Raw genomic sequence first — 15,084 nt, 5'->3', positions numbered from 1 at the left:
CAGATTTAATGCCATCCCTCTAAAGATACCCATGACATTCTACAAAGAAGTGGATCAGACACTTTTGAAATTCATTTGGAACAATAAACACCCTCGAATAGCTAAAGCAATCATTGGGAAAAAGAATATGGGAGGAATTACTTTCCCCAACTTTAAACTGTACTACAAAGCAATAGTTATCAAAACAGCATGGTATTGGAATAAGGACAGTTCCTTAGATCAGTGGAATGGGCTTCAATACTCAGAAAATGTTCCCCAGACATACAATCACCTAATTTTTGATAAAGGAGCAGGAAATCCTAAATGGAGTAGGGCCTCTTCAACAAGTGGTGTTGGCACAATTGGATAGCCACTTGCAAAAAATTGAACTGAGACCCCTAGCTAACATCATGTACGAAAGTAAACTCCAAATGGATTAAAGACCTCGATATCAGCCCCCAAACCATAAGATATATAGAACAACACATAGGCAAAACACTCCAGGACATTACAGGCATTTTCAAGGAGGAAACTGCACTCTCCAAGCAAGTGAAAGCAGAGATTAACAGATGGGAATATATTAAGCTGAGAAGCTGCTGCACCTCAAAGGAAATAGTGCCCAGGATACAAGAGCCCCCCACTGAGTGGGAGAAACTATTCACCCAATACCCATCAGATAAGGGGCTAATCTCCAAAATATACAAGGCACTGACAGGACTTTACAAGAAAAAAACATCTAACCCCATCAAAAAATGGGGAGAAGAAATGAACAGACACTTTGACAAAGAAGAAATACACATGGCCAAAAGACACATGAAAAAATGTTCCACATCACTATTCATCAGGGAGATGCAAATCAAAACAACAATGAGATACCACCTCACACCCCAGAGAATGGCACACATCACAAAGAATGAGAATCAACAGTGTTGGCGGGGATGTAGAGAGAAAGGAACTCTTATCCACTGCTGGTGGGAATGCCGTCTAGTTCAACCTTTATGGAAAGCGATATGGAGATTCCTCCAAAAACTGGAAATCGAGCTCCCATACGATCCAGCTATACCACTCCTAGGAATATACCCTAGGAACACAAAAATACAATACAAAAACCCCTTCCTTACACCTATATTCATTGCAGCACTATTTACCATAGCAAGACTCTGGAAACAACCAAGATGCCCTTCAACAGACGAATGGCTAAAGAAACTGTGGTATATATACACAATGGAATATTATGCAGTTGTCAGGAGAGATGAAGTCATGAAATTTTCCTATACATGGATGTACACGGAATCTATTATGCTGAGTGAAATAAGTCAGAGAGAGAGAGAGAAAAATGCAGGATGGTCTCACTCATCTATGGGTTTTAAGAAAAATGAAAGACACCCTTGTAATAATAATTTTCAGACACAAAAGAGAAAAGAGCTGGAAGTTACAGCTCACCTCAGGAAGCTCACCACAAAGAGTGATGAGTTTAGTTAGGAAAATAACTACATTTTGAACTGTCCTAATAACGAGAATGTATGAGGAAAATGGAGAGCCTGTCTAGAGTACAGGCGGGGGTCGGGTGGGGCGAAGGGAGACTTGGGACATTGGTGATGGGAATGTTGCACTGGTGATGGGTGGTGTTCTTTACATGACTGAAACCCAAACACAATCATGTATGTAATTAAGGTGTTTAAATAAATTAAAAAAAGAATACACTATACACAATCTACACCATATTTTATTTTCTTATATACATATTTATTTCATATTTACATTCTCTTCAGGAAAGTTTACCCTCACCAATCAGATTGGCCTAGAAAATGGAAAACCTTTCCATCTTACTTGCTGGCTTTATATTATTTTTTATTCCCTCCCCCAGCTTTATATTTTTAAAACATACTGTCTCACTTCTCCTCGGTCAGCTTTTCAACTGTAATCCATGAATTAATACTCAGTGTCTATGTGTCCACATGAATGTATGTGTTGGCCATCTTAATGTCTGTCTATGTTCGTCAGTAATATATAATGTCTATGTTGCATATTGTCCTTTCCCCCTTTGTTTACTGCCTTACAAATTATTTTCTAGCCCTTCATTCTCTCACCCTCATCTGTTATTTCCCCCCACTTAACCTTTTTTACCTTCATTTCCTTTTTTTTAATTTTTATCATGGCTAAAGTGAATTACAAATCTTTCAAAGTAATATTTAAGGTACATAGTGACAATGAACAAAGGGCATTCCCACCACAATGTGTTGTCCTCCCTCCACCCCTGTTCATGGCATGCATTCTATATCTCCCTCCTTTACCCCCAGAATGCTAATGTGACTGGTCCCTATTTGTACAGCTTGTTTTAGATTGGGTATCGATTCTGTTGTCATTAGCTTTGGTTTGGTGTTCAAGTTTGATCATTGTTATTTTCACTAAATCAGGGGTCTCAAACTCACGGCCCGTGGGTCGTTTGCAGCCCTCCGTACAACATTTTGTGGCCCTGCCCTTGAGGAATCTTCTTTTGTTTTGTTTTTTTTAGTTGTTTGGCTCACACCCCCCAATGTTCAAGGCTTACTACTGACTTTGCACTCAAGGATCACTCCAACTTTGCCTCCTGCGGCCCCCAGGTAAATTGAGTTTGAGACCCCTGCACTAAATGTTCATTCGACTATCTGGTCCTGGTATCATCTATTTCCCCACCTCAATTTATGAGTCTGAATAAAATAATTCAAGTTATGTGGTTCTGTTGGAGATAAAAAGGAAAAGGAAAAGAACTGAGAGGAGTTTATCTAGGACAAGTGTTATAAATTTCAATTTAGTAGAAGGAAGGAAAAAAAGAAGAAAAAAGTAGCCAAACAAAACAAAACATAAAAACAACAACTAAGCAACATCAACAAGAAACAACAAAAGAACAAACAAAAAACCAAAACCAGCAACTACAAAAAACAAACAAGCAACACACACACACACACACACACACACACACACACAACCAGAACCAAAAAAATAAAACCCCCAAACCAAAAAACAAGCAGTCAAAAAACCCAAACCAGCAACTACAGTAAAAAGTTTGTGTTTCTTTTTTTTTTTTCAAAGGCACAGTAAGTATTGGGGAAATTAGAAAGGGAATTCCCTTGGCCTAAGAAATATGGGGTTTCTCCACCCCTGAAGCATACTGTCGTGGGACCAACTATCGGCTCTGTACACAATCCTTTCACATCTCAAGGTCTTTTTATGGTGCCAGGCAACTTTTCACTCAGTTGTTTTACCCTCATTTCTTAACTCCTCATGAAGCAGAACACCAGCAATCTGCCAACCAGCTTCCAAAGTGAAAAGATAGATTCTCAGCCTGAGAAGAAGCTGATACTTCACTGCTACTGATTTGCTCTTGGTAGCCCCTCATCCCCCACCTCTCTTCACTATGGACTTTTGCTTACTATCAGATTCAGTTTCTGAGAAGCCCCTGGCTGGAGAACATTTCCTAATATGTGACTGCTGGAGCCATTTAGACTCCAGAAGACCAAATCATAGGCTGAAGCTGTGCTCCAGATTTTAAACCCCCACTCCGACTATTTCAAAAGACTTAAAGAAAGCACATATACTTCCTTTGAATATTTATTTATATTTATTTCCTTAATAGCTATAATCTTTATTTATAGGTATAATTTAGGTATAATCTTCTTATGTAATATAGGTATAATTCCAGGTAGAATCTTATGTTGCTGCAATTTCCCCCATTTTGGGGGATCTGTTTAGTGGGAAATTCTAGTAGATAAGTAGAATTCTAGTAGATCATTTTCTCTAGTTGATAAGTTTCTCTAGTATTTAGAGTTTATGTTAGAACCCAGGTTATGGGGATTGTTGGGCTTGTTACCTCTGCCCCTATATATATGCACCAGGAATAACTTGTGGCATTGTTCCTTTTTGCAAATGTGCCAACAAGTTCTTAGCTAGTAGAGATAACATATAAATTTTATATGCAGTGGGGCATTACACCCTGAATATTTGTCATAGTGACTTGGCTTAGGCTCCAGAAGATCGACCATTGACCATCCACTTCTGAACATTGGATACTGTCTATGGAAACAACCACAGTTCCTATACCATCACCAGGAATCGAAGTTCTACCAGGGAAGGACCTACTGCTGCCCTGTTTTTGATTTATCCCAGAGAGAGTTCTTATGACACTGTGATGACTTGATAATGGCAGCAACCTGTTTTCAGGGCAGGGTTCTCTGCATTGCCACCTAATGGGGAGATGAAATGAGAAGACGCTCCACATTACCCTGCTTTGACATAGAAACCAGGATCTCTCACTACAGAAACTGGACAGCAACAACTGTGATTGTAAAGTGCTTTTACTGGGACCACAGAGAAAGACTTTGGGGTTGGACAATCTAGCATGCCTGGAGCCTGTAGTTGGTCTTATGCCAGAATACTTCAAGGGTAATGTATTCCTGTTTTTAGGCCAAAAGTTTTTCCTTTCTATTTCTCCCATATTTTACTATCTCTACGCAAACAACAACTTCCACACACAAATCTTTTTTTTTTAACATAATTTTTATTTTGATCATAGTGGCTTACATATTGTTGACAATAATATTTTAGGTACATATTTACATAAAATCAGGGGGGATTCCCATCACCGGTTTGTCTTCCCTACTCCTCCGTTTTTGTCCTACCTTCCATATCTTCTTCCCTCACCCCCAGGGCTGCTAGAATATGTGGTCCCCTCTGTACCTATCCTATTACTTCGTGGAAGAATTCTGCTTATTCCCGGCGTATTAGACTTTTACCCCAGTTTATTATTTTTCTCCTCTTCAAACAAAACCACATAACTTGAACTAGCTAGTCCTGCCCCCCAATTAGAGGGGGAAATAAAGGAGGCATCAGGACCAAACAGGTGTAAGACTACAAATCTTTTTTTTATTGTACTTTTTATCTCTTATCTTTAAAAAAAAAGAGTATACTGAATTGTTTGCTATTGTATTAATGACTTTATTGGAGATGCAATCATTTTCACAAATAAACATGCTACTGAACTTTTTCTTTTTTTCCTTCTCTTTTATTTTATTTTTTTTTTTAGTTTTCCATTCTATCTTCTTTTTATTTTTTAATAGCTTTGCTTTCTGTCATCTTGAAACAAATGTATTATGATCAGTTATGTCAACTATGTGATGCATTTCCTTTAAATCAAATAATTAAAAGAATTAAAAGGAAAACAAGAAGTACATATAGATTCATACACATGTTCATTCCTATATTAATACACTAAAGGTTTTTGAGAACCGTGAGGAATTAAGTCTTGGGCACCATGATGAGTCCTCCATAACAGCATTTTCAACCAATGTGACATGGCACACTAGAGTGTCGTGAGATATTGTCTAGTATGCTGTGGGAAAAATTCCAATTTCATCCATAACATGTGGCTTCGGCTCACAAATAGACCAATCATTAGCTTATTTCATAATAAAGTAATTATAAAATAATTTCTTTGTGTTTATTTGATTCCTATTTAAGAGAATTACTTTATATATAGTCAATATAGGCACAGAGTTAAATTTTTTTCAACAATTTCTAATGGTGATGTGCCTTGTGATTTTTTTTCCACGGGGAAAAAAAAGTACGTTAGCACAAAAAGGTTAAAAAACACTGTTCAAAGGAACAGGGTTATGGTGACAAGTATCTGTGACCCAAAGCCAGGGCTTGCTTTTCCTTTTTACCTCCTTCCTGCAGGGTTTCCCTCCCTCCTTCCCTCTGTATTTGGCTTCCTTACTCTGTCCCTAATTTCTCTGTCAATTTTCCCTCCTTCCCACCCTTTGTTCCTCCTCCCTATTTCTTTCCTTCCCTCCTTCCCAACTTCCCTTCCTCCCCCTTCCTCCCTTCCTTCTTTTCGTCCTTCCTTCCATCCACTATCTTTTCTCTTTTGCTCTCTTTATCTTACATTTTCTTTCCTATAGGGGAGAGAGAGACAGCTCACTCTGCACTGAACTGCTGTAGGTGAGAGCAGCACTAGTTGTTGAAACAGAAGAGATGGAAAGGAAATATAGGTGGGGTGGAGGAGTTCTGTCTATAGCCTGGAACCTCTGATGTCTGCCACACTAGGCTCACCATTTATAGTTAGTGCCCGCCCAGACAAAATGTGTAATACTAATATCTGGCAGAACTCCATAGAGACTTGCAGAGGCCTCCCTTGCCACCTCAGAGTTGTCTCGGAAGTCCTGAAAGATCCCAGGTGAGTGAAGCCTCTGTTTTTGTTTCTGTGGGAAAAGGTCTGGACCATTGACCATTATTTCTGCAGAACCCTCTCCTCTCTCTACCCCCCATATCCGCTTCCTCCTTCCCTGAGAGCAAAGAGAAGTGTGAATAGAGAGAAGTCTTGAGTGGATGATTCACTCCTGGGTTGGTTCCTGCCCTACACTAGCATGACTGTGCATCTTTGAACCTGTATTTCCTCAGCTGATCCCACCCCAGGCACAGACGTTGGAGGGTCAAGTTCTAGTCTATTCTTGGTCTCCTGAGAATATAGCCTCCTCACTTTCCTTTGGGGTATAGATCTCCCTATTTTGGTGAAGTTTAGATAGTACATTACTGCTTCTTATTTTTTCCTCCTAATCCTTTAAAAGCTGACAATGACTCCTTCCTCTCAGGGGCATTTGTGTGCTGAGACAGTTGGGAAACCCAGGTGCCTGGGGAGCCCCCATTAGTGTCACACAGTACCAGCAGTTTTAATCCATAATTTGTTCAATGTTAGACTTTTAATTACAATGGAGATTCTGTGTTCCTTATGATGAGGAGAAATTTAACATCAGAGCTGGATATAAGACTCAATGTGTATGTGTTCATTGCGGAGTTTCAGTTGCAGAGAGATATAGAGTGAGAGAGAGAGAAAGAGAAGGAGAAAAAGAGAGAGAGATATTGGAGTGGGAGGAATAGAAAAGCAGGTTGGATCATCCCCTCAGAATTCCTGTAAAATTGTCTTACATTGGTGATGAATGTTCTCATAGAAGTACCAGAGAGATAATATAGGTAAGGAGCTTGCCTTGCAAGCAGTCAACTTGGGTTTTTATCCCTGGTACACTGTATGGCCTCCATGTACAGTACAGAGCCACAGAGCCAGGAGTTAGCCCCAAAACTGCCAGGTGTGTCTCCTAATAAAAGCAAAATTGAAAGAAATGATAAAGCATAGCGTGATATCCCAGAATCTACGAGAGAGAGAAAAGGCAAATGTGAGGAGCACTTGCAGCCTGAAGGCTGGCCCAAGGAAAACACCCTCGTGTTCATTTGAGCTTTTCTTGTACCTAGGCTTGACTTTGTCTCACCTGGTCTGTCTGTTTCTACACATCATGTGGCTGTACCTGGTGGCCGTGGTAAGCATGTACCAACTTGTGCGCTGGTATCGGGAGAGGCAGGTTGTCGACCAGCTGCAGGACAAGTATGTCTTCATCACAGGCTGTGACTCAGGCTTTGGCAATCTGCTGGCCAGGCAGCTGGATGCGAAGGGCTTGAGGGTGCTGGCTGCATGCCAGACTGAGAAAGGAGCCAAGGAATTAAAAGCAGAGACTTCAGAGAGGCTGAACACAGTGATACTGGATGTCACCAAGTCAGAAAGCATCGCTGCTGCCACCCAGTGGGTGAAGGAACACACAGGAGACAGAGGTGTTTAAGCTGTTTATGCTTATTTCTGTGTCTGAAGAGGAGACCCCAAGTGTTCTCTGTGGGCAATCTCCTGGGGGCTTTCAAGACTGATTCCCATGAGTTTTTATTAGTCATCAGCTCTCAAACTGAGCCTCTGTCTCTTGTACTGACCCCCATTCTGGTATCTGGGGTGCTGGGAAGACTTTTCCATCATGAACTTCTCCAACTCGTGCTTATATGTGTCCTCTCTCAAAAGGGGTTCTACTTTCTTCATAATGATATTTGGATCCTTAGGGTATATGGGACAGAAATCCTGGCTTGGAGGTTTTTGCATGTAGAGCTGGAGTCAGTGCTGGGACTTGAACTAAATTTTTTTAATATAAAATCTTTATTTAAGGGCCGGGCGGTGGCGCTGGAGGTAAGGTGCCTGCCTTGCCTGCGCTAGCCTAGGACGGACCGCGGTTCGATCCCCCGGTGTCCCATATGGTCCCCCAAGAAGCCAGGAGCAACTTCTGAGCGCATAGCCAGGAGTAACCCCTGAGCATCACAGGGTGTGGCCCAAAAACCAAAAAAAAAAAAAAATCTTTATTTAAGCACCATGATTACAAGCATGATCGTAGTTGGGTTTTAGACATAAACAGAACACCACCCTTCACCAGTGCAACATTCCCACCATCAATGACCCCTCTCTCCTCCTCTATCCCTGCATGTATTTGAGACAGGCATTCTACTTCTCTCACTCATTAACATTGTCACATAGTTGTTAGTATAGTTATTTCCCTAACTACACCACTACTCTTTGTGGTGAGCTTCATGTTATGAGCCGGTCCTTCCAGCCTTCATCTCTATTGTCTCTGGGGATTATAACAATAATGCCCTTATTTTTTCTTAAAATCTTTCTATGTTTCTGCTGGTATCTCCAAGATGTCATTCAGATGGAGTATTCTCACTTTTGACTGAATTTTTCAAGACTCTGCAGTTTTCAGAATAATTCCAATCCTCCACCAATTGTGTTTCTTAATACATTGTGTTTAACTTCCTCTTTTCCTCTCCCTCTCTTATTTCCTGTTTTGTTTAATTGAAATAGTGGCCTACTGATTGGTGGGTCTTTTCAAACACAGGAAAATTCAGAGGAATATTTATATGCTACAGCCTTTGCATTGGGCTGTGAGAGATTCAAAAGTCAGGCCCACTCTTCCTCTAGTATTTGATAAGATTGAGCTGCTTGTCTTGCAGGTGGCATATTGGTTTTTATTCTACATATTTTCATGCAACCTCATCATGTCCTTCTGGGGAACGGTCTGGTGACTACAGCGGTGGCCTCCATCTAGACATACCACATTCTTGCTCTCCATTCCTTGTGCCCAGGTCTCTGGGGCCTGGTGAACAATGCTGGCATCTCAGGGATGATGGCTCCCATTGAGTGGCTGACCAGACAGAACTTTATGGAGGTACTGGACGTGAACCTGCTGGGGATGATTGATGTGACGCTGAATCTGCTACCCTTGCTGAGGAAGGCCCAGGGTCGTGTGGTCAATGTCTCCAGCGTCATTGGTCGTGTTCCGCTTGTTGCTGGTGGCTACTGCATCTCCAAGTTTGGTGTGGAGGCCTTCTCAGATTCCCTCAGGTAAGGGCCAAAGGAGACACTCCTCTGGGGTTCCTGTTGCTGTGTGTCTAGGGACCCTTTCCTAGGAATGGGCGTCATTCCATCATTCATTTTCAGTCCTTTCTTTTTGATCCCTATGAATTCTTAGCACCACTTTTATAGGAGCCACTTTCTATGTTCTGAGCATAAGAATAAGACTCAGGCCTATAGACTCTGTTTCCACGTCTATTTTCTGGAGGAGACCTCAACACAAAGGGTTTGAAGAGAACCAGAAATGGGACAATTTGATTGTTGAGTCCAGGACATAAGACTCGTGATATTAAAATTCAGAAAAATTTAATACAGATTTTGAGGCTTTGCCTATAGATAGTTGTAGAAACTTCTGAGAGTATTACTAAGTGTGAATACAAGGATTTTTTTTAAACAATGTCTTTGTTTTCTTTTGGAAGTCACACCTTGTGATACTCTGGGGTCACTAATGGCTCTGCATTCTAGAATCACTCTGGGTGGGTTTGGGGAACCAAATGGGATATTGGGGATCATATCCCAGCTGGCTGCATGCAAGACAAGTGCCTTATTTTAGTATCTCTCAGACCTCAAGATATGTTTCTTTAAAGGACTGTCTCATAGCACAGAGCACAAGTAACCAGAGAGTTCTTAGATCAGGAGAAGGGAGGGACTGTAGGAAAGATAAATTGGAAAGACCGGTAATGGTATAGATAGGGATGGAAATAGCAGGAGATAACATCCAGAATGTCTTATTGCATTTAAACCGAATGTGTTTGTAGATATTAGATATCTGGGGGAAAGTTCAAGCCTTCAGTAGAAACTAAGTCATCAGCACACTTCAAAATTTCAAATTTATATTTTATCAATCCTGTGTAAAATAAGTGGCTTCTGTAATTTGCCACTTTTTGTGTGTCACCTAAGATAACTAACCTTAATTTACTTTTTTTTAAAAATAATTTTTATCAATACCAAAGTGAATTACAAGTCTTTCACAACTATATTTAAGGTACATAGTGAGAGTGAATCAGGGTCATTCCCATCACCAATGCTGACCTCCCTCCTCCCCTGTTCCCAGCATGCTTCCCATACTTACACCTTTAGCCCCCTGGACTGCTAGTGTAACAGGTTCCTTTTGTGTATAGCTTGTAGTTTGGATCTCTTGATTCTGTTGTCATTGACTTTTCGTTGGGTATTTAGGTCTGATCACTTATTATTTCCACTCAGTGTTGGTGAGACTGCTTGTCCTGGTACCATCCACTTTTTTTTTCTTCCTTTGTCTTTTTTTTTCTCAATTTATGAGCTAGAACAAGATGATTCGTATTCTATAGCTCTTTTAAAAATATAGTGAAGCAGCCCCTGTTTAGAAGCTATAAATATGAGTTTAAAAAAATGAAAAAGAAAACCTAAACAAAATGAATTAAGAAAACAAAACAAAAACAAAAAAGAGAAAGAAGGGGGGCTAGTATGGCAAAGTTGTGGGGGGTTGTTTTTGTTTTTCTTTTCTTTTTTCTTTCCCTCTTTCTTTTTTTTTTTTTTTTGCATAGGTACAGTCAGTATTAGAGAAATTGGAAAGGTCTTGGCCTAAGAGATACAAGGTGACTCCATCCTAGAAGTATACTGTCAGAGGATCAACTACAGGTTCTGAGCATGTTCATTGTTGAAAACCCTGATTTTTTATGGTTACCTTTCTTTCTTTCTTTCTTTCTTTCTTTTTCTTTCTTTCTTTCTTTCTTTCTTTCTTTCTTTCTTTCTTTCTTTCTTTCTTTCTTTCTTTCTTTCTTTCTTTCTTTCTTTTTCTTCCTTCCTTCCTTCCTTCCTTTCTTCTTTCTTTCTTTTTCTTTATTTCTTTCTTTCTTTCTTTCTTTCTTTCTTTCTTTCTTTGTTTATATGTTTGTTTCTTTCTTTATTTGTTTCTTTCTTTCTTTCTTTCTTTCTTTCTTTCTTCCTTCCTTCCTTCCTTCCTTCCTTCCTTTCTTCTTTCCTTCTTTCCTTCTTTCTTTCTTTCTTTCTTTCTTTCTTTCTTTCTTTCTTTCTTTCTTTCTTTCTTTCTTTCTTTCTTTCTTTCTTTCTTTCTTTCTTTCTTTCTTTCTTTCTTTCTTTCTTTCTTTCTTTCTTTCTTTCTTTCTTCTTTCTTTTATTTTTTTTTTACAGGAGGGAGCTCTCCTTCTTTGGGATGAAGGTGGCTATAATTGAACCTGGCTACTTCAAAACTTCTATGGGCAATACTGAGAAATTTTGTCAGGATTTCCAAAATGCATGGAATCAGGCCAGCCCAGAGGCCAGAAACACCTATGGGGAAAAGTTCCTGACATCCAGTGAGTGACGTCTGAAATGTAGGGAGGGAAGAAAACCATTATAAAAATTTGGGTCCATCCTTTGTGCTACCATATTCTAAGTACATATCCAGGTAACATTAATTACAACTGAGGATATTCATACCTCACAATTACACATGAAAATAGTAAGCAAGGGGAAAAAATCCTGATTGTTTATTTTTGTACCAGTATTTTATCAGAATCCATCATTTTGAGGGAGAACTGGAGCCAGAGAGGGGGACCAATCTTGGCATATAGGGAGCTATATTTGTGGACAACTACTATGTGAAATATTCTTTGAAATGGAGCCACTGTGGATCTCACATGAAGAGTGTTGCTTGGATAAATTTAGCAAACATTCAGATAAAATTTATAAACATGACTTGAACACATAATAAGAATAAATTTATAATTATCATTCTTATTTTGAAATTAATTTTTATAAAAGATATAATATTTTTATAAATATATTGTTAAAACTGCATATTCTTGTTACTGTATTTTCATGAAATTGAAATAAATTTTTAAAAATTGAGTAGTATTTTCTAGTAAGTGATTAAAAGATGGCAGATGGGAAGAAAGAACGTGTTTTATTAAGATTTTCTTTCTGAACAGGCATGAAAGCACTTCAAATGGTAGAACCAAAGCTGTCCTCGAATCTGTCTTTGGTGACAGGCTGCATGGAGCATGCCCTGACCTCCTGTCATCCTCGCACCCGGTACTCAGCTGGTTGGGATGCTAAACTGATCTTCCTCCCCTTGAGCTACATGCCCACATTTCTGGTGGATGCCATCATCAGATGGAATATGTTAAGGCCTGCCAAGGCCCTGTGAAGCCTAGATGGACATCATAGTTATACATTGTGAGTGGCAGAAGTAAACTGGAAAAGATGGGGCTACATGCCTATAGGGGAACCTTTTCATATGATTCCCCTTTCATTCCTTCCATCAATTCCTCACTGAAATTGCACAGGATTATGGGATATTCAGAATAAAACCCCATGTTTTGTGATTGTGAAAAATAACCACTAGCACACATATATGACCTGTTTCTTGAGAGGCCACTGAAGTCTTTGAGTCTCATGGCCCTTCTTCGTCTTTGAGGAATCCTCAGAAGTAGATGTGAGGGCTGATGGGGCTCAGCCCTAGCTTCTCTGCCGTGTCTGTACCCTCTTCGGCCTGAGCAAGACTAGAAATGGATGGATGTGGTTTGGCAGACAAGAATATTCCTTTGCAGAGACCAAGACCAACACAAAATGATCCCTCGTATATGCAGGATAGGCAATAATACATTTCTGAATGCAGTAGAAACAAAGAACATGAGAATTAACTTCAATAGGATGCATGCATGGGGTTTAAGGAGGGAGAAAATGGGACAGGAAAGAGAACAATACAAAAATGTGGAGGAAAGTGGTCAATTTTTAAGAGCATGAGATGCTGAAAGGCATGCTGAAAATGTTACACATGAAATCCCAGATATGGAAATCTCAGATATGGTTTGAGAATGATGTATGCATAATCTAACCTATAAAGCTTTTACAACTAAGCCTACCCTCACTAGCAGTGATGCCTAGGAATTAGCTATTACAGTAACTGGCTTAAAATTTCCTCACCACCTTACTTGTTGGCTTTAAATTTATGAAGCTCTGTGACCCATTACATTTTCCACCCTTGATGGGTTAGTTTTACAACTGAAACATATTGTTTAATTAACTATGCATGTGTGTACATGTGTTTATTTGGTGGCCAACTTTATTTTAGTCTAATGTCTGCCTTGCTGTACATAATGTCTGTGATTATATAGCCTTTCTACATTTTCCCCTTCCCAGCCTGCCATTCAATAAAACCTTTTTAATTGTTCCCCTATGCTTACTTCTCCTTGATTTGTTCCTATCCTTATTAAATTCTTTTAACTCTCCAGCTCAATATCATTTGTGCCATGGAATTACACCCCACTCTCACATATCTGTGCCCTGCACCCTTGCACCCTTTTGACCTCTTGTGACCATGGACTGCTGCTTTCAATCAGAATTGACTTTTCAAGTGGGTCCTGGATCAAGAACAAATCTCAGTCTGTCCAGCAGCTGCAGTATTTATCTTTTGTTTTTTAATTTTTTTATTAAAACAATTGTAATCTACTATGCTTTATAGTTGAATTTCAAATATATAGTGAATCAAAGCCATTCCCACCACCAGTGTCAACCTCTCTCCACCAATGGCCCCAGAGTTCATCCTATACATTCACGTGTTGCCTCCTGACTTGCCATTATAACAGATATACTTTAAGTTTAGATTGTTAACTTTTAGGTCTTCTGATTCTATTTTCATTGACTTTGGCTTGGATATTTAGCTATGTCCTTATTTTTTCCCCACCATGCATCTAATACCACTTGGCCCCTGGACCCAGCCTTTCTTTATTTCTTTATTTTTATTTATTTTTATTTTTTATTTTATTTATTTTTTTTCTGTAGTAGTGCTAGCAGTGCTCAGGGGTTAATCCTGGTTCTGTGCTCAGAAATTGCTCCTGGTAGATTCGAGGGACCATATGGAATGCCAGAGCTTGAACTGGTGTCCATCCCAGGTTGTCCGCATGCAAGGCAAATGCCCTTTCACTGTGCTATCACTTCGTGTCTTTCTTTTTCATTTCATAAAAAAATGAGGAAATATGTGGTATAACAAAGTAATTGGTGTCCCAAGATTCTATGAAAAAGAGAGGATCCCCTATTTAAAAGATAAGATATAAAAAAAAAGTGGTGTGTCAGGCAAAAGATGGGGAAAATAGAAAGGAAAAATCTTTGACCTAAAAACATGGAGACCCTACCCACTGAATTATGCCCTCAGGTTCCAACACTAGAACAATGGAGAGAGGTGGGTCTGGAATAAGACTGCGGTCTGGAAAATATTTCACACACACGTATGTAATGAGAAAAGCCTTTTGAGGAGTTCCCCACATTACTCTTTGCTCTTAGCAAGCCAGCGCTTCAAGCTGCCAGCTCCCAGGGACTCCAGGAAATGTAAGGGCCCAACTTCCTTTACCTCCGAGTTTTTAATCAGAAGACTTGTCACAGCTGAAGGTGGGACCATCTGGTCTCAACACCAAATCCAAGGTGCTACATTTAAAGATAAATTAATCCAATGAGTAACAAGGCATATACCGAATGAGATAGAAACAGATCAATCCCATAATCCCACACTTACCCAAGAAGCATCCTGCCATAAGACCAACTACAGTCTTCAGGCAAACTAAATTGTCTAACCCTAATGTGTTTCTTTGTTGTTCTAATAAAAGTTTTTTTCAATCATGGTTGTTGCAGTCAGGTTTCTGTAGTTAGAGATCCTGGATTTTGTACAGATCTATGTCAAAGTCAGAGCGACACAGAGCATCTTCTGGTTTCATCTCAGTGTTAGGTGGCAACGCAGGCAACCCTGCCTTTAAAGCAATTTGTTGCTGTTACCAAGTCATCAGCGTGTCATTTGAACTGACTCTGGAGCAAGTCAGTGCCAGGGCAGCATTAGGGCTTTCCCTGATAAAAGTCCAGATGTGAATGGTTGTTTTCTGATC

General features: G+C 39.7%; 1 protein-coding gene across 2 annotated transcripts; it reads left to right on the top strand.

Moving 5' to 3' along the window:
* The first annotated feature begins 7,301 nt into the window (after positions 1-7,301).
* On the top strand, positions 7,302-12,356 carry LOC126023020 (retinol dehydrogenase 16-like). Of its 2 annotated transcripts, none has more exons than XM_049784066.1 (4): positions 7,302-7,614; positions 8,962-9,220; positions 11,360-11,523; positions 12,148-12,356. In XM_049784066.1, exons 1-4 carry the CDS (start codon positions 7,302-7,304, stop codon positions 12,354-12,356), a joined length of 945 nt encoding a protein of 314 aa, XP_049640023.1. The 2 variants fall into 2 exon arrangements, with proteins under 2 accessions (XP_049640023.1, XP_049640021.1); XM_049784064.1 differs by having other exon boundaries at positions 12,139-12,356.
* Positions 12,357-15,084: the final 2,728 nt, after the last annotated feature.

This window comes from Suncus etruscus, chromosome 11 (assembly GCF_024139225.1).
Source record: "Suncus etruscus isolate mSunEtr1 chromosome 11, mSunEtr1.pri.cur, whole genome shotgun sequence".
Classification (NCBI taxonomy): Eukaryota; Metazoa; Chordata; class Mammalia; order Eulipotyphla; family Soricidae; genus Suncus; species Suncus etruscus.
Note: the sequence above shows the minus strand (reverse complement) of the source record. Positions and strands in the feature narration are given on the sequence as shown.

Coding starts and splice junctions, on each gene's coding strand:
- LOC126023020 (XM_049784064.1), top strand. CDS start 7,302: ATGTGGCTGTACCTGGTGGCCGTGGTAAGCATGTACCAACTTGTGCGC. Junction 7,615..8,961: donor GGAACACACAGGAGACAGAG/GTGTTTAAGCTG, acceptor CCTTGTGCCCAG/GTCTCTGGGGCCTGGTGAAC. Junction 11,524..12,138: donor GGAAAAGTTCCTGACATCCA/GTGAGTGACGTC, acceptor CTTTCTGAACAG/GCATGAAAGCACTTCAAATG.